At 37.5% G+C, this 18,622-nt stretch overlaps 1 protein-coding gene across 3 annotated transcripts in view; it reads left to right on the top strand.

Moving 5' to 3' along the window:
* The window catches only part of hnf4a (hepatocyte nuclear factor 4, alpha), a 178,685-nt gene that overhangs the window by 147,733 nt on the left and 12,330 nt on the right, over nt 1-18,622 (top strand). For all 3 annotated transcript variants that reach the window (XM_072556602.1, XM_072556601.1, XM_072556603.1), the window contains exons 4-5: nt 8,801-8,907; nt 14,828-14,983. In XM_072556602.1, the coding sequence (XP_072412703.1) occupies nt 8,801-8,907; nt 14,828-14,983 (263 nt within the window). The remainder of the gene's footprint in view (nt 1-8,800; nt 8,908-14,827; nt 14,984-18,622) is intronic.

Here is an 18,622-nt window from a genome sequence, read left to right as displayed (position 1 = left end):
ATGGGCTAAATTGTACCATTTTGTATTGTAATGACTCCAAGACCACGTACAACAGAATCTGTCTGTTATGCATAACCAATCAACAAATGTTATGCTGCATCACCTCAGCTCCATTTTTGAAGTACTAATTAATTTTACTTGGAATTTGACTCATATTTCTGTGAGTGAGGACAACATTTAAATTGGACTTATGGTAAATAATTTAAAACATGTGCCGTTTGGCTCACAAGACCAATCAAATTGGCTTTTTATGTTTATCTTTTAGTCATTTCAATAACTGGATCACTGAGCCAAGATCTCCTAATCTTCAACAGAATAAAAATTCATTAGATGATGGTTACTAGTTTACCCAATGGTAACATGTGAGACACTTTTAAGTTGTTACCAGAATGACCTCCTCCTCTGTTGTGTCTATGTAGTTCAGTATGCACTGCTAAAGATCATTTGTGTACCTGTACACAGATGCTTCTCTTTAAAGTTAGCAATGCCTAGTGCTAACTTTTAAACATGTCCAACTCCTTTCAACCTTTTGCCAATATTTGCTAAATCTCAACCTAACTTAAATACAGATAAATTGTGAAATATGTTGGTCTATGAAGAAAACTAAATACTGTATCATTAGTGGTTGTATCCTTCCCATAAACAAAATATTTTTATTATTTTCACTTCTAACCAAGGTCATGAAATGAACATATTTTGCTATAGTTGTAACCATGCACACACACATACACCGATGTATACACAAACATTTAAAATACATCAGCCTTTCAAATTGATCTCCGTCTTCTAACCAATTTTCAGGTTGTCAACAAAAAAACTTCATCAGTTTTGATTATCTCTATGGATTGTGCAATATTTCACCTGAACTTTATTGACCTTAGCTCTTGCTCTTTGAATGATTCCTGACCTCCATGCAGTACTCAGTCTTTAATCTTCCCAAAAAGCTCAGATAACTCCTCTCTGACCTAAAAGTTGACTGCCTTATCCATCACAACATCTCTAACCTTTCTACCAGATTCCTCTTGTTGTTAATGTTATAACAACATTGCTTTCATGGTATTCAAAGTAAAAAATGACATGATCCCTTCATCCAAGCTCCCCCATTTCCAATTCACATTTTTCTCTGTCTCATCCACTTTCCATTATCTACGCTGTACCCATTTCTTCATCGACACAGGCTCCCTTTACAATCACTCCAATGCTACAAAATGCTCCCTGATATTACCAACTACATAGGAAGACCACCACTTCCAAGTTCCCCTTCAGCTGCAGACCATCTTAACTGGTAGATATATCGACAAATCTTCACTAATGCTGAGGCAAAAGCCTAGAATTTTCCCTGCCTAACAGCATTGTTGGTGTATCTACTGAAATAATCCCACAGAGGCCAGTATCCCATCACCAAGATACTCTTTATTTACATGTGGAGAGACCTTGACACTGACTCAGCTCCATCAGATTTAGCTCTCAGAGTGAACAGGATGTGTGACACTCCTATTTTCACCTGTCTGCCAGGGTTCTCTGATTGGACCAGATTAACAGTCCCAATTAGGGAACTCATACTCTATGACGTTCATCTGACTGACCTCAATACAGTCATTACACCTTGGACAGTTGAACTGCTGTGGATTCAAAATAATTTACCACCAACTTCTAAAGAGTTACAAGATGCTGGGTGGCAGATGTTGACCTAGCTAGTGATGCCCAGACATCCTATGAAATAATTCTTCAAAAAATTAATCAATATTGATTCCATCACAACTGATCTCTGCTAAGTTTAAATGCATTGAACTTTAATGTACTGATCAACTTGAACAAGTATCCTTCCAGAAATCTGGTCTATGACTAAAACATCTTATTTTTTCTATGAAACATTGCTCACTGCGGACACAAATATCTTCTCAACTGCTGGGCACTTCAACTTTTCCAATGGTCTCCTCATTATGGTCTTCAGTTTAAGGATTCCTAATCTATAATTTTCTCAAGCTTTAGCAGCCTGTGTCCTCACTTTACGCCTATACATTCAATATTCTCCCTGTGTCTGTGTGGGTTTTTTCCAGATGCTCCAGTTTCCTCCCACAGTCCAAAGACTTGCAGGTTAGGTGGCTTGGCTATGGGAAATGCAGGGACTGGGTGGGATGCTCTCTGGAGAGTTGGTGTGGACTCAATGGGGCAAATGGCCTACTTCCAAAGTGTAGGGATTCTATGATTCTAACCTGTTTTGCCACCTTAAGGCATCTGTGGACAACCATCCCAAGATCATTCTGTTCCTTTGAGCATCCTAGTGTCTTGCCATTCACTGAGTATTTCCTTGTCTTGCTCCTTCTTCCAAAATACATCACCTCACACTTATCAGAGTTAAATTTCATCTGCCATTGATTTGCCCATCTGGCTAATTTCTTCTACTCACCAGGACCTAGCACCTCCCTCTTCACTGTCAACCACCCAGCCAATCTTTGTGTCATCTGGAAAATTACTTATCATCCGACCACCCCGCCCCCTCCCCACCCCCGCACATTCTAATCTACATCAGTTTTGAATATCACAAACAATAAGCGACACAACACTGATCCCTGGGGAAATACCACCGTACACTGGGCTCCAGTCATGCAAACAGCTTTCTGTCCCCTATCATGAAGCCAATTTTGAATCCAACTTGTCAAGTTACCATGGATCACATGTGTGTTTTTATTCTTTATAAGTTTCCCATATGGGAACTTGTCAAAGGCTTTGCTGAAATTCATATAAACTACATCAATTACCCTATTCTCATCCAAACACTTGGTCACTTCCTCAAATGTTCCACCAGATTTGTTAGGCATGACAAAGTCTCTCTGACAAGTCATGCTGACAATCCCTGGCCAAATTGGTCTTGGTAACTGCAGATTAATTTTCTCTTTCACTATTTTCTCCAATAGTTCCCTGGTCTATCCCATCCCATTTCTTGGAAAGTGAAACTATATCAGCTGTTCTGAAGTCATCTGGCACTTTCCCTATGCCAGAGATGATTTAAAGATTTGTGTCAGGGCTCCCATAATTTCCTCTCTCATCTCCCACAGCAGACCAGGATCTCTTCCTTTATCTACTTTTATCTAAATGTGCAAAACTTCCAATGCTTTCCTGGCTTCTGCTCAATAACTTCACAGTCCATCTTCTTGAATTCTATCCTTGCACCCTCCATTTCCGGAGTATAGAATTGATTGGTCTATATATAAAATTATACAAGGGAACTGGTGGATACCTATGAATGATGTTACTTTATTTGTAATTGTGTTTCACTAACAATACAGGAACTTGTCTGGTAGGAGAGAGAGAGAGAGAGAATTGTGAGTGTGCCATTTCCCACTTAATGGAGAAATTGGAATTGTTGAATATGTTAATCAGCAATCTAATGTCTGTTTACAGTCTAGAACGCATTCCAAAAATGAATTTGCAGTAAGTACATGCAGGTATTAGACCAAAACATGCCTACTAGTAGCCTAACTCACAACCCTCAAATAAATTGTTTGGAAAGGGTTTTTGAGAAGTGGTTTATTTTTAAAATGCATTCCATGATTTGGAGCCAAGAGCACCAATATTCTCTTCCATACCTGAAACCTCTGCTGAACCTTGATCTGGTTCCTGTTGCAATTGCATCCAAGAGCACTCATTCCCCAGCTGGCACCACGTTCATTACAATTTCACCTACAAGCCATGTGAGCACATGAAATATGGATCTGTAGCTAGCAGACTTTGATAAAATGACTTTTGAAATCTCTGCAGTCTTTCTTGCATCCGGTTTCTACAAACCTTTCAGCTGCAAATCAATTTCTACACCTTGGTATTATTGTATCCCCTCGTCCAGCAGAAGCTAAAGAAATGAAAGTAAGACATCTCCAGTGTCTGTTGGAATCTTTTCCGAAATCTGTTAATATTAAATAGACTTTACTTGAGGTCCATGACCAGTTAGTGCTGAGCAAACATTCAGAAAGCAGCATTGTGTGACTGAACACAGTGTCTCCACTGATAAACCAATGCATAACCTTGAGAACTGCTTTTATGACAGTTGACTGCACTCCTATGTTTTTCTCATAAAAGTTATTCATTGTATCCAACTGATTACATTTTTATACACATTATAGAGATGTACAACAATTCTGGATTTTGCGATTGATGTGTCATTAACCAATGCTATTTGTAAATACTCAAGATATTTTATAGTGCATACTATATGCCTCACTAATAACCTAGCTGTAACCTGACTAAAGGGCCCAAATTATACAAGAGAAAAATTTAAATAATTCATCGCTGTCATCTGAAGCCCAGTTTAAGTAGGTATTTTATGTCGATTTTCTACACAAATGTTCATATGCCATTTGTCACTTTCATTTTTTTACCGTTGCCAGCAATACCCATAATGGTGCCAATTATTCCTTTATCCAACAACACTGCTCAAATTACAGCCTGCATGCATCAGTGTTACAGATTTTCTAACGATCATTCAAAGTCTATTATTGCAAAATTTTGTGGCTTGTGTATATTTAATGCCTGAAAGTTTTTACACGTTAATGAATAAGATTGTGAGGAATTTCCACAACTGAGGGTTTAGAGCTCAGCCAAAAAGCTTCTTGAAAGAAATGTCCTTTTTAAAAGCATTTGTTATTGTGAGCATAACCAATGAAAAATATTACGCAAACAATGGCAGCAGGTTTGAATCACATTTAACCAATACATTCCTGAAAGATTTCCTTTTTTTTTAAATTGAAACTTTGTATCCTCTCCCAGAATTCTGCCAATAGTCCTCTTGGAAATTATGAGTGAGAAATTGGACTAATTTGTCCCTGTTAAGGATGCCATGGGAGCTCCAAATGCTGTTCATTGCATGTGTGCACACTTGTGGAAAAGAGCCATGCTGGATTCCATATTGGTGCAAGCATTAAACTTCTGTTCAATAAATCTGCCAGGAATGTCACAACAGGTCAGACAAGATCTCAATAAAGGTGCAACATTGATTAGCCCCTACAGTGCCATTTTTGACCTCAATTTTCCAGCCAATGCTGGGCCATATTTTCATCATCAAGTGGAAAGTTCGACTTGGGAAATCAGCAGACCTAACTATGGAAAAACAACCAATATGCAGGTTGAGCCCAAAAGCTCTGGAGACAATTTTAAGATTACCATAGAGGCAGGAGAGTGCCAGTGTGGGCTGGTTAGAAAGCCCAGCTTGGTTCACTGAGGTTGTGTGTCATTCAGACCAGCTCGTACTCACCCTTAATGCCTTAACATACCCCATACTACCTCATACCTACAAGTCATCTCCATATCTCCATGATACCTCCATGACTTCTCGCACCCATCATCCCACCTCCATAGCTACCTTCCTAGTATCCAGGCCTCAGAAGTCATGTAGAAATGAAAAAAGTGAACCTTTAGCAATCTAAGAAAGCTTTCACTCATGCACATTTAATACTGAAAAAGCTCATTCATGAAATGTGTTCAAAGATTTTAAATCACCTCAAGGAATCAATCAGTTATCAAAATAAACTCTGGTTTGCCACACCAAAATCAGCTAATCCTTTAATAGTTTTTGTTTGGAATTGTTAATTAAAATCTGAATTCAGACTCCATTCACATAAATTAATGTCAAGATTTTGAAACTCACCTAAGCATTCATAGAGTGTTCAGCTGAAATAATAGTCAAGTTGAAGTATCGGGCAGGAACCCTTCATCAGGAAAGATGAAGGGCTCCTGCCCGAAACATCAATTTTCCTATTCTTCAGATGCTGCCTGACCTGCTGTGCTTTTCCAGAACCACTCTAATCTTGACTCTGACCTCCAGCATTTGCAGTCCTCACTTTTGCCTCAGCTGAAATAATAACCCATGTAAAATATTAGCAATTAAATTTATTAAAATTGCAGGAAAAAATGGTAGTGAGTTGTTCCAAATTCCACTAAGTGCCTGTTAATTGATATATTTCAGCAATGGGCCATCGTTTATTTGAGTCATAGAGCACAGAAATAGACCATTCAGTCCAACCAGTCCAGGCTATGCCGACAGTTGTCACTTCCTTGTTATTGCTAAAGAGTTAGGGATTAAGCAAGTTTAGATCATAACAATTCAGCAGACCTTTCCCATACTGCAAGATAGATTACTCTTATTTCCTAAATTTGTGACTTCCACAATGAGAGTTAAGGCTCTTTGAACAGCAGAAACTGTGTCTGTTTAAACTCAGCACCAATCTTAAATGCTGAGTTTGAATGTATTGTCTGTGTATTTAAGGCTGCTCTCCTTCCCACGGCCAGAATAATTGACAGCTGCTGAAATGGGAGAGCAACACTTGCAAATGGATCCTATGCACCATTGAAAAAATTTATTGGAATTGGATAACTCTAAAGTCTAGCTCATTTCCTCTCTTTACCTCACGTAGCTAGAAACACTTTCAACAACATGTGCAACCCCCAATCCCCTCCAACCAGCACTATTTACAGGAACCATCAACCCCTTACACATATTAGATTAGGTTCCCTAGTGTGGAAACAGGCCCTTCGGCCCAACAAATCCACACCGACCCTACAAAGAGTAACCCACCCAGACCCGTTTCCTTCTGACTAATGCATCTAACATTATGGGAAATATAGCATGGCCAATTCACCTGACCTATACACCTTTGGACTGTGGGAGGAAACCGGAGCATCCGGAGGAAACCCATGCAGACATGGGGAGAATGTGCAAACTCCACACAGTCACCCAAGGCTGGAATCGAACCTGGGACCCTGGTGCTGTGAGGCAGCAGTGCTAGCCACCATACCGCCCCTATTAGTTGATTATTTCTAGCTATTGCTACAAATCTACAAATGGTTGGTGCTTTTTGTAATAGTTTCATGTTTCAAAAATCAACAGAAAGAGCAAAGAGTGCCAGAGGACTTTTTATGGACACGTAGACTTCCACAAAAATCGGTTGCTCATGGGCGCACTAGTAAGCATTCCCTATGGAACACAGCATTACTTGGAGAATGAACAGAGACCATGCAAAAAAAGTACAGGCTGCTGAACAGAGAGGAGGAGGAAAGGAGAAGGGGTCTCAGCAAGGAAATATATCCACTCGGGTTGTTTGAGGAGCAATTCTATGCCTGAACCTCAGTGAGGAACAATGCCTGAGATTTCATTGCTTCAGTAACCACTAAAATTTATCACTTGCGGTAGTTATAACTGAAACACCAGATGAAGGCAACGACTGTATTGCCATTGTTAATGGTGGTGATTGTGTGACAGACTTGTATGTCTTGAGTGCTATCCAGGCTGAAGCCAGAGGTATTTCCAGAATACTGCAGTTTTCCATCTGCTGATGCATATGGGAGTTGTTGATGTTCCCTACTGTAAGAGAGCTAGCCACTTTTTTTTTGTGAGAAATACGATGTTGCACACCTTCTATTGATTACAGAATTTTCCATGTTACAGTACCATTGACTGTATAGAATTCACTTAGAAAGGGTCCCATGTCAACTTTACCTGAAACCTAAACTGAAAGGTTAGGTTAGGTTAGGTTAATAATTCATCTAAACTCTTCTTTAGTGTCTAAACGCTGTGTAACCATAGGTTGGGAATCATGCAAGTTAATGCTTGGCAATTTGATAGACATCATGCACCACAATCATCAAGTTTGCTTTTGGGGTTGTCCAATTCATCCTCCAACAATTTTGGGTTGTTACAGGTGGCACTAATAGCCACAAGTATCACATTTCAAATGGGAAGAAACTGGATGGTCTGAATTTTCCTCTGTATACCCAGTCCAAGCTGGATAGGATAGCAGCAGATACAATATGAGTATGAGGCACAAGATTTACTGCCACTATTCTGGCCAAATCTTAGTTTCCGTCCACTTGTCCCTGCAAGTGCCTTTATGCAAATGACAGCATAGTCTAGGTTCTCAACCCATTTACTTCCTTTCTGCATTTCTTAATGCTGCTTCTCTACGCTCCTGTCAATAATTGCCAAGAGATCTTTGCAAAAGTCTTAAAGATTTTTGATGAGGGTTGCAATTTATCCAGACTCTGTTTCAGCTTGAACATTTATATTCTGATAATCTCCATCAGAGCTAAGATCTTCCATAAACTACTTGTTTCTGCAGTTATCAGGCACCTCTAAGTGACATTCTATCCCCACTTAAGCAACATTTCTGTACAAATTTCCTTCAAAGCCAACTGCAGGCCCCCACTTACTGGTAGGATTTCATCAGGACACCTGGGCAGGCAGCACTGTTGATAGTGTTGAGAATAGATGAAAAATGTATTTTTATCCTGTTGGAATAGGTAAAGGGATATTTAATCTCAAAAATTTTTGATGAAAACTTTAAGGTTAGGCAGTGTATGTAATTTGATGCTAATACGGAGCTGCCAATTTTCTAGTCATATCCAAGGACAATATTACTCCATAAACTTTGAGATCACTCATTAAGCATTTATATGAATGACCAAAGCTTTCCTTCCACTTTGTGATTAAACAATATTCAACCTCAGGCTTTTCATCATATATTATAAACCACTGGCAGATCATATAAAATATACTCTACAACCCAGTATCACCGAGTATGAGGATAGAAATATTCTGAAATATTTAGCAGTCAAAATATTTATTTAATCTTTAATATGTTGTTCAACCTGATCATATTTAGACATACAATAATATACACATGACTTCAAATGCCAAACATTTTGATTTTTAAATCTAAACTTCAACATGTTTAATTGTTCCAAGACAATATTATTTAAAATGTACACCTATAAAGTACAAGTGCCTTGAATGTTATCATCTTCATTCTAGCTGTGCAGAATGAAAGAGACAGGATAAGTACGAGACGGTCCAGCTATGAGGACAGCAGTTTGCCTTCAATTAATGCACTCATACAAGCAGAGGTTCTTTCTCGTCAGGTACCGTAATCTTAGCTTATCTAACTGTTATTTTATCAAATAGATATCTTTTCCTATGAATAATTGTTGATACCTATGAAAAGAAAAGCAATGTATATGTTTATACCACCATTCAAAACATTGGGACGTTCTAATGTGTGTTTACAGCATATGAAGTGCAATTTGTTTAAACAGTATTCAGTATCTCAATGTAAGGCACATGGCAGCTAATATATCCACAGCACAATCCAAAAAACAGTAAAATGATAATGACCAGGGAAGTATGTTTTTGCGATGCTTTTTGATAGTTTTTGATGCTTTTTGATTGAACACACCAGCAAGGATAAATTCCATGTTTTTCTTCAAAAAGTGATACGTTCTTTTATATCAACCTGAGATTTCGGACGTCTTAGCCAAAAGGTGGCACCTGCATCGGTACAGTACTTCCTTTGTCCTGCACAGAAGTGGCAGTCTAGCTTTTTATGCTCAAGCTTCTGGAATAGGATCTGTATCCACAACTTTCTGACTCAGCTGAATTTGGTGCCAACCTAGGTGCAATTGAAAAATATGTTTTGTAGCCAAAATCTCTATTTACTAACCAAAGAGTAAACACATGAGGCCTGCCTTCTTCTTTTGCTTAAACTGCTTTAATAAAGTGTACCACAAACATAAGTTTCTATATTTAAAGTCAATTCTTTAACAGAACAACAATGGAGCCATACTGCAATGTTTATCTGAAAATTTGGGAAAATCTGTTGCAGTTGTTTCTAATACAATGGCAATAGCTTTTGATGAATTCCATTCTCTTCATGAGTAAAACAAAAGTTGGTTTCTATTTGATGCTTTGTTTATTTATTTGTTTTTAAAATTAGAACATAAAAACTATAAGAATGCGTAATTCAGCCCCTTGAGCCTACTCTGCCATTTAGTACAACCATGGCTGATCTCACCTCAGCCTCAGCTCCACTTTCCTATCCCACGCCTCATAACATTTTGACCCATTACTAATTAAAAATTTCCTCCTTAAATTTATTCAGTGTACAAGTATCTACTGTAATCCAGATAGTGAATCCCACAGATTCACAACCGTTTGAGAAAAGTAATTCCGCCTCATCCCTGTTTTAAATCTGTCACCCTTAGCCCAAAATGATGGCCTCTCATTCTACATTGCCTCACCAGAGGGAACATTCGCTCTATGTCTATCTTTTTAATCCCTTTTAGCATTTTATATACCTCAATTAGATTTTCACTCATTCTTCTGAAACTCTAATGGATATACTGCTCGTAAGACAAAACTTTTATCTCTCAAATTAATGTTGTGAATCTTCTCTGAATTGCCTCCATTGCAATTACATCCTTACCCATATAAGGGGTCAACTGATTGTAGTACTCCAGACTCAGTTTCACCAAAGTCTTATACAGTTGTAACAATATTTCCCTACTTTTATAATCCATTCCATTTGCCATTCTAGCATTCTAGCTTTATGCAATTCATGCATGAGGGCCACCAGATCCCTCTGCAGCAATGCATTTTGCAGTTTCACTCCAGTTAGATAATAAGTCGCCTTTCTAACCAAAATAAATAATCTCTCAGTTGTTCACATTAAATACCCTCTGCAAAACCTTGGACCATTCGCCTAATTTACCTTAATCCATTTGTGAACTTGTAAAGTTCCTCCATTTAATATTTAGTATACCTTAATATTCCATACCTGTCACTCTGTTTTTTCTCTGGGATAATGACAAGTCCGAATGATATCAGTGGAATTGAAAATCTGGAGAGATATAGGGCAGCTGCCTGATCCAATGCCAACTGCTGTACACCACATCCAAAACTTGCAATTATCACCTTAATAATGATTTCTTGTCTATTTTCATTTATCTTTTTCAATGATCTAATTGTTTTTATTATTCCTTTTATTCTTGGTATATTTTTCAATTTGTATTCACCAAATCTCATCTGTACTCAGATGGAAATTTCTAGCTCTTTTGATGTTTAGATCTAAAAAAAGTGATTAAGAGCTCTGCTATAATTAAAGCCATACTTTTCTGAAACCTAAATTGTTGAAAATAGAACTGTATTGGAAATTTCTATGGTAGCACATATTAAATCAAAGACATAAATATCACTATTATAAATCCTGCAGCTGAATGAACCATCCACCTATTTGTGCTGCAGCCAATATTAAATCAGAAGTTTTCCAAATATTCAACAAGATAACCTTTCCATTTATGTGGAGAAGAAGAATCTGCCTGTTTACAGTTACTCCTCCATCAGTATTTAGCAAGTATCCCTACAACTTTCTGAGTTATGCTTGTTCAATTGCTCACCTTTATTATAGCTGACTGTTCTGCTCCATCCATAGTTTGTTAGATGTGAAAAGATTCAGGAACAATGACTGTCATTGTCCTTAACATAACTGACTCCAATTGTTTACCAAATGAGTGACACATCTTTATGATTAATAAACTATACTTTTAGTATAGTGGAAATTGAAACTGTTGACTGCAAATAACAAAGTAGAACATGTTAGCAAATTAACAAATAGTGATGGGGAATTCAGATTGACAATGTTAGGCAAAACTATCATGCCTTTTTTTTCCCCAATGTATTAGTGTCGATATAGCCATTCAAGATGGCTATTGATATAAGATTAACCAGATAAATAATCATTTACTTTTAAATTATTTCCTGAGGTCACTGGTTTGTGATTCATTTTAAGGCTTTTTGCACATGACGTATTTAAGTCAGCCTTAAATAACTGAGTGTTTAACCAATAAGTTATGTTCTGAGATGAAGTTTTGCCTGCTTTGAGTCCTTTGCAAAGCTTCCATCAATGTGGTATGTATCTTTCAAAGATAGGTAATTTGTAACAACTGTAATGCCATGCTTGAAAATGGAAAAAATGTTGAGTATTTATCTTTCAATTCCAAAGGTTGTAACCTGAGATTGTGCCACACAGTTTTATTAATTGGCTTTAAAGTTTTTTATATCCGTCATGATATTTTAAGTCCAAAAGCGTTTTTTGGTTCTTGATAGGAAATATTAACAAAATAATTTTCAGACAATATAAGTGTTCCCAGTGGACTACATACTAAACCAAAACATGATCCTTTCTATCGCATTATCCAACTCCCACCATAATAAACAATTATCCTGCATTTACAGTAGTATTAATAACAGTTGTAAAATTTGAAGCTTTCTCTTCTGGACACTACAATTCTCCTGCTCCTCGGATGCTGCCTGACCTGCTGTGGTTTTCCAGCACAGCATTCTTGACCCTAATCTCCAGCATCTGCAGTCCTCACTTTCGCCTAGTAAGGACATCCTGGCTAGCAGAAGGATTGCATGTAGAACACATTGTTATAATAAATACACACATATCTTTTAAAAGTTTGTTTTCATAGCTCAGATTCAGCCTTATTCCCCACATGCAACAAATTATTTGTTTTATTCGCTATAAAATTTTAATTAAACTGAAAGATAATTATGCATTTTATTTCCTGCTTTACTATCTGTTAGAATACTTTAATTTGATTGGCAATTTACCCTATGTGATAACATCACTATTCTGATTACCTGGAGGTTCACTTTACTTGACATCAGCTTGAAACTAAATTGGAAAGCTATTAACCAGCTCAATTGACCTGTAAATATGTATTTTCATATGGTGGATAGGATGCCAATAAATGAGCTGGGAAGGTGTTCAAGCTCCTCTCTCTCCACTACATATCCTTCCACCCAAAGCATGGCAGGGACACACTTTATGCAGCCCACGTCACTGAGGTCATGTGGAGTTGTGCTGAAGAGAAATAATACCCAACAGTAGGAATTTCCAAGACTTCAACTCCCTCATGCACAGCATTGTAAACACTTGGTTGAACGTGGCCTAACAGCAAAAATGATGACCACTCAGAAGGAATGGAGGAAATGTTCCTGTTCTTGGGTCCTATCAAAGTTCCATTAAAATTCCAGCTCTGTGATCAAACACTGTAAAATGGAATATTAATTTAAGGAATTTTAACCAGTGGCATCAGCTACAAAAGTGGCTTTCCCATGCTTTCTCCAAGGTACCAAAACTTCAAAGAGGATCCCTATTTGTGCTGAATAATCTCATTTGGAAATAGAAGTAGTCATAAATAGCACAGAACTTGAGATTTGGTAAATAAAATACATGTTTTGTTGAAACTTCTAGTTTAGCATTCATCAGGTTGATTGTCAAGAGAAATATCAATATATGGAGAAGTCAACGTGTTTATACTCCATGAGAAGAGAATACTATTTAGCTGGCAAGTGGATGCTGATTTGCAGAGATGTTGCCATGAAGAATGCACCACTTTCATAATGACTGACAAGTTTAGTTTGAGTTTAAACCCCAGCAGATTGACTTTAGTTAGTCAGGAATTGCCCTGAGAAATGAACCAGAGAGCGACTGTTACCTGTGTTGCTGAGATGAAACAGATGCAATGTGTGTAGATATTCCTTCCATCTAAAACTTTTCAGCAATGAAAAAGACTCATCAATCCTTGAAAATATATTGCATCATGCAATCATAAGGAATAACCTATCTGGTTCACTGATGTCCTTTAGGGAAGAAAATTACCATCCTCATTTGGTCTCGCCTCCATGTGATTCCAGACTCTCAGCAATACGGCTAACTCTGAACTACCTGCTGAGTAATGAGAGATGGGCAATAAATGCTGGCCTAGCCAGCAACACCCACATCCCGTGAATGAAGAAAGAAAAGCCAAAAATAATTCAGTAAAAAAACTGACATGGTTATAATTCTAAGCAGCGACTACCTAAAAACCAATTTAAAAAATTTGAATTTGAGACAATTTCCTCTCCCGGCCCCTTTAACATTTTCATTGAAAAATCTCAAAAGAAACGAATAAACCTGCTGAGTATTAAGCCAATAGGAACCCAAACACTTCAGGCACAGTGACATTTCTTGCACATGCCAAGCTATTAATCAAGTACTTTCTGCACAAACCAAAACAGTTCTTCACGAATACAGAACAGACCTTCACACAGGAACCAAACAGAAATATTGCTTTAAGCAAGACCACAATCAGTTCTCAACTAACATTCAAAAAAAAACTGCTGGTAAAATATATTGAAAAGTACTATAATGCTTTCAATTATTCTAAAGATTTTAGAAAGCATTCCACTTCTTTTTGTTCAATAAAAAAGCCATAGTTCAGCAAATCAAATGTAATAGCAGTATCTTGACTCCCATTTTTAATCTCACCGTAATCATTATTACTAAAAGGCAAAGTCTTTTCCTTGAGGTTGGAACTAGAGTGCATAGGTTTAGGGTGAGAGGGGAAAGATATAAAAGAGGGGCAACCTTTTCATGCAGAGGTTGGCACATGTATGGAATGAGCTGCCAGAGAATGTGGTGGAGACTGGTACAATTGCAACAGTTAAGAGGCATTTGGATGGGTATATGAATAGGAAGGGTTTGGAGGGATATGGGCCAGGTGCTGGCAGGTGGGACTAGGTTGGGTTGGGATATCTGGTCGGCATGGAAGGGTTGGACCGAAGGTTTTGTTTCCATGCTGTACATCTCTATGACTCTATATTATTTCTAAGAATGTGGTTTGCAGGTTCATAGTGACAGGGAGAAGAAACTCTCTCCATTTTTCATTAAAATGTTTTTCACTTTAAAACGTGGACTTTCCATAAATTGGGCTGCTTGTTTCTGGAAAGACAATAATTTGGATATAATTTATTAACACCCTTTCAAACTTTGTATTTAAACATTCCTAAGTGACAAGCAATGGCTGTTCTTCGTCATGTTTATCAAGAAGGCAACCAGAAAGTTTTCACGTGAAATAATATAAATTGATATCAAGAAAATATTTTGTTCATCCTGAAGAAAATCATAACATTGGGCTTAATATTTTAAATGGTCATTTTTATTCTCTGTGGTTCCAGATCTCATCTCCTGTTTCAGTGATAAACTGTGACATCAGGTCTAAAAAGATTGCAGTAATCAGTGATGTATGCGAGTCTATGAAACAGCAACTTTTGGTCTTGGTAGAGTGGGCTAAATATATACCAGCTTTCTGTGAGTTACCACTGGATGATCAGGTTTGTAATCCTTTTCATCAACTCAGTTTTATGGTTATTTTTAGTCAGATTTACAAAATGTTACAATTGAACAATGTTATGTTGGTGGTACTGACTTTTGCATCAGTTTATTGATTACGAACCTTGACTTTCTTCACTCAATAACTCATAATAGAACCTTAGAATTTCTACAGTGTGGAAAAAGGCATTCAGCCCAAAAAGTCACCTCCCTACCAAGCATTTCCCATGTCTAATCCACCTAACCTACACATCCCTGGACACTAAGGACAATTTAGCATGGCCAATCCACCTAACCTGCATATCTTTGGACTGTGGGAGGAAACCAGAGCACCTGGACGAAACCCACACAGACACGGGGACAATGTGCAAACTCCACACACACAATTGCTAGAAGCTGGAATTCAACCTGGGTCCCTGGCGCTGTGAGGCAGCAGTGCTAACCACAAAGTCACCGTTCCACCATTGGTGGAAAAGCATTAATACCCAACCTTCCATAAACTCAAATAAAGACAAAATACTGGGGATGCTGGAAATCTGAAATCAGCACAGAGAATGCTGGAGAAACTCAGCAGGTCTGTTAGAATCTGTGGCGAGAGACGTTCTGAAGAAGAGCCATGCCAGACTTGAAATGTTAGCTCTGTTTCTCTTTCATAGATCTTGTCAGATCTGCTGATTTTCTCCAGTATTTTCTGTGTTTGTTTCACTTAAAGTCGAGTCACCTGAGCTTCAACTGAATTTTGATTTAACTTATTAATAGCGGCAGAACTCACTTTTCCACACAAATGCAGAGCTGAACTGACAAAATATTTAATTCAAAGTTATATCTCAGGCGATGTGCTTTGTGTACAGGGATTCCATGCAGGCTAGATTTACATCGAAAAAGAACTGAAAGATGTTTCAACTTCAGTAATGGTGACTAAAACAATGAACATAATAAGATGTGACCCATTGACGTAACAATTATACAACAGTGCAGCAAGAAATGGAATCACTAATCGATTACCTAAAACAAAAGGTGAATTTCCATGAGGGCTCTCCCATTGGTCTTTACTAACTTTAACAGAAACGCCACAGAAATTCAATGACAATAATTACACAATTTTCCATGCCTCTATCAATAAAAAGAGGTACAAGAAAAGTTCTCTAAAAGTTTATTCCCTGCGTTTGTGATTTTCATAAACACAGCATGTGAAGGTACAGAGCAGAAGCATTCTTGTAGTGACAAAAGATATATCTGAAGCCAAGTTAATCCATATCATTCTTTCTGGCCTGCAATCAGACAGTTAAATACAAGGATTAAAGATGCTTTGGGATATCCCATGGAGGAAGAAATAATAGATATTATGGAAGAATGTATGAGGAGAACAATTATATTGCAAAGATGAAGTGATTTGAAATCAATGAAAAGCAAAATGCATAGAGTGTAAAGGACATAAGAAATAGGAACATAAGTAGGCCATTTGGCACTTCCACTCAATAGGATTATAGTTGATGCAATATTTCTCATATCCACTTTCCTGCATTCTCTGCAGAACAGTAGACTCCCTTAATGATCAAGAAGTTATTTATCTTAGCCTTCAATATACATAAAGTCTCTGCCTCACAGCTCTCTGTGGCAAGGAATTCCAAATACATCCCTTAATTCTGAGTCTATGTCCTCTGCTCCTAGACTCTCCCATGAGTAGAAACATCCTCTTAATACTTATTCTCTCCAGCTTCTTAAGAATCCTATATGTTTCAATCAGATCACTTCTCAGTCTTCTAAATTCCAATGAGTAGAATTGTTAGAGTTCCAGATGTTACTGCATCAGAATATATTCAATGGAATTATAAGAGCTTGGAGGTTATAACGAAGCTATAGTAAATGTTTGACAGAAGTTGATGGAGTGTCCTATTAATTTTAGGCTGACACTGCTTGATTTAGACCCCCTTTTCCCCGTTCCTCTCACTCCTGTGTCCCCGCTAAGTTCCCAAATTCACTCACATATTTGTGGGGCAATGTTAGTTGCATGCTGAACTACTCTTTCACATTTACAGTTGGTTTTATAGTGACATTTGTGGAGGCTGAGGTACTTGAAGTTCCCCAGGTCAGGAAATAGAAAGGTTAGTGTGAATTAAGTTGAAGATTGGTCGAAATAGCCAAAAGGCAAGTTTACAATAATAAAATTATGGTCTCAGGTAATACTAAATCTATCATTGGTGTTCTTAATAGAAAACTCACTATGAAGGCAAAACTTTCCTCATTAACATTTTTTTTCCTTCGAGCTAATGTTTAAGCGTTTTGTTGTTGTACACAACATTGTTTGTAGATTAACAGTTAACTTCATGCAAGTGTGAGAAACATTAACACTGGACAAATAAAGTATTAAGTCACTCATTGTTAAGCATATGATTTGTTGAGCACATCAGCATTTCTGTTCCAAAAAACTAGATAACACCAGTTTCCTGAAACATCTTTTTAACCTTTTCAGATAGTGCACCTGCTGGCTAGAAGGATCATTTTGTCACACTTCCAACTATTCCACTCATGCATTAGACTTAATCCAATACTTTCAGGGTTTAGAAACACCTGAAGTTAGACTATTGCATTATACTTTATGCCTTTTCATCTGTTTTTCAATTTTTTTTTCAGTTTTGATCTTAGTATTTATATCACAATTAACAAAAACAGTTAAGTTGATCATCTGAACATCCCATAGATATGAATTACATGCACTTCTGTGTCACTTGCCACTCTTAACTGATGAATAGCCTCATTCCCAAAATAACTGAAAGATAAAATTGATTTTGCTTTTCCTACCCAGCATATTCAGTCAGAAACATCATGCAGTAATTTCTCTTTTCCCATCTGGCCTGGATCCAGCAAGTTCAGAGTTTGATCAAAACTAGTAGCCATGCTTAGACAAGAAGATCATGTAACTTTAAAAGTTGGGTCTGAATTATTTACTGGAAAAGAAAATCAGTCTTTAACAAAAATAAATCTGAATAGAGATGACTAAAGTATATTTCAACAATGTTAGATGTGCTGGCATGTGCAGTATTCTGCCCAGTTTTTAAATGAGATGCCATAACTGCATTGTCAAACATTCCAATCTAACATGGTATGAAAAGGATATCTCAAAACAGGTGCTAAAGATGAAAACCCATGCTGAGTGAACACAAATGCTTTTGTCACTGCATAAACAAATTTCTGCATCAGCTCATTCCTCAATCAGGAGAACAATTTGCAGCATTGATCAAACTGAGCCGGTTCTTTGGGTGGAGCCAGCACTGGGAAGAAGCTCAAATTAGTACAGATTGTGCTGCAACAGATGCTCTATCTGTTCCCAAGAAGCCAAAGTGACAACGTTTCAGCACAGGCTGTTCCAAGAGAGAGAGAGAGATTTTTTTTAATTTCATTTTTAATAGAACGTCAAATTGAATATAGACTGGCATTAATGGGAAAAGTTAGCAAAGTTTATGGATTCATACCATATCACCGTACTATTTCGTGGGAAGTTGCATGTTGTACTTTCATGGAAAAATAAGCATAGAATTTGGCAATGCAGCAGTCCGAGCCTGTTCTGTTGTTCAATTAATGTGTCCCTGATCCATCGATGCGTCTTATTCCCTGATCCCCTTGAACTAGAAAATATTTTC

Source organism: Chiloscyllium punctatum, chromosome 37, assembly GCF_047496795.1.
Source record: "Chiloscyllium punctatum isolate Juve2018m chromosome 37, sChiPun1.3, whole genome shotgun sequence".
Classification (NCBI taxonomy): domain Eukaryota; kingdom Metazoa; phylum Chordata; class Chondrichthyes; order Orectolobiformes; family Hemiscylliidae; genus Chiloscyllium; species Chiloscyllium punctatum.
The sequence above is the reverse complement of the archived record's forward strand: the minus strand, read 5'-3'. Positions and strand labels throughout refer to the sequence as shown.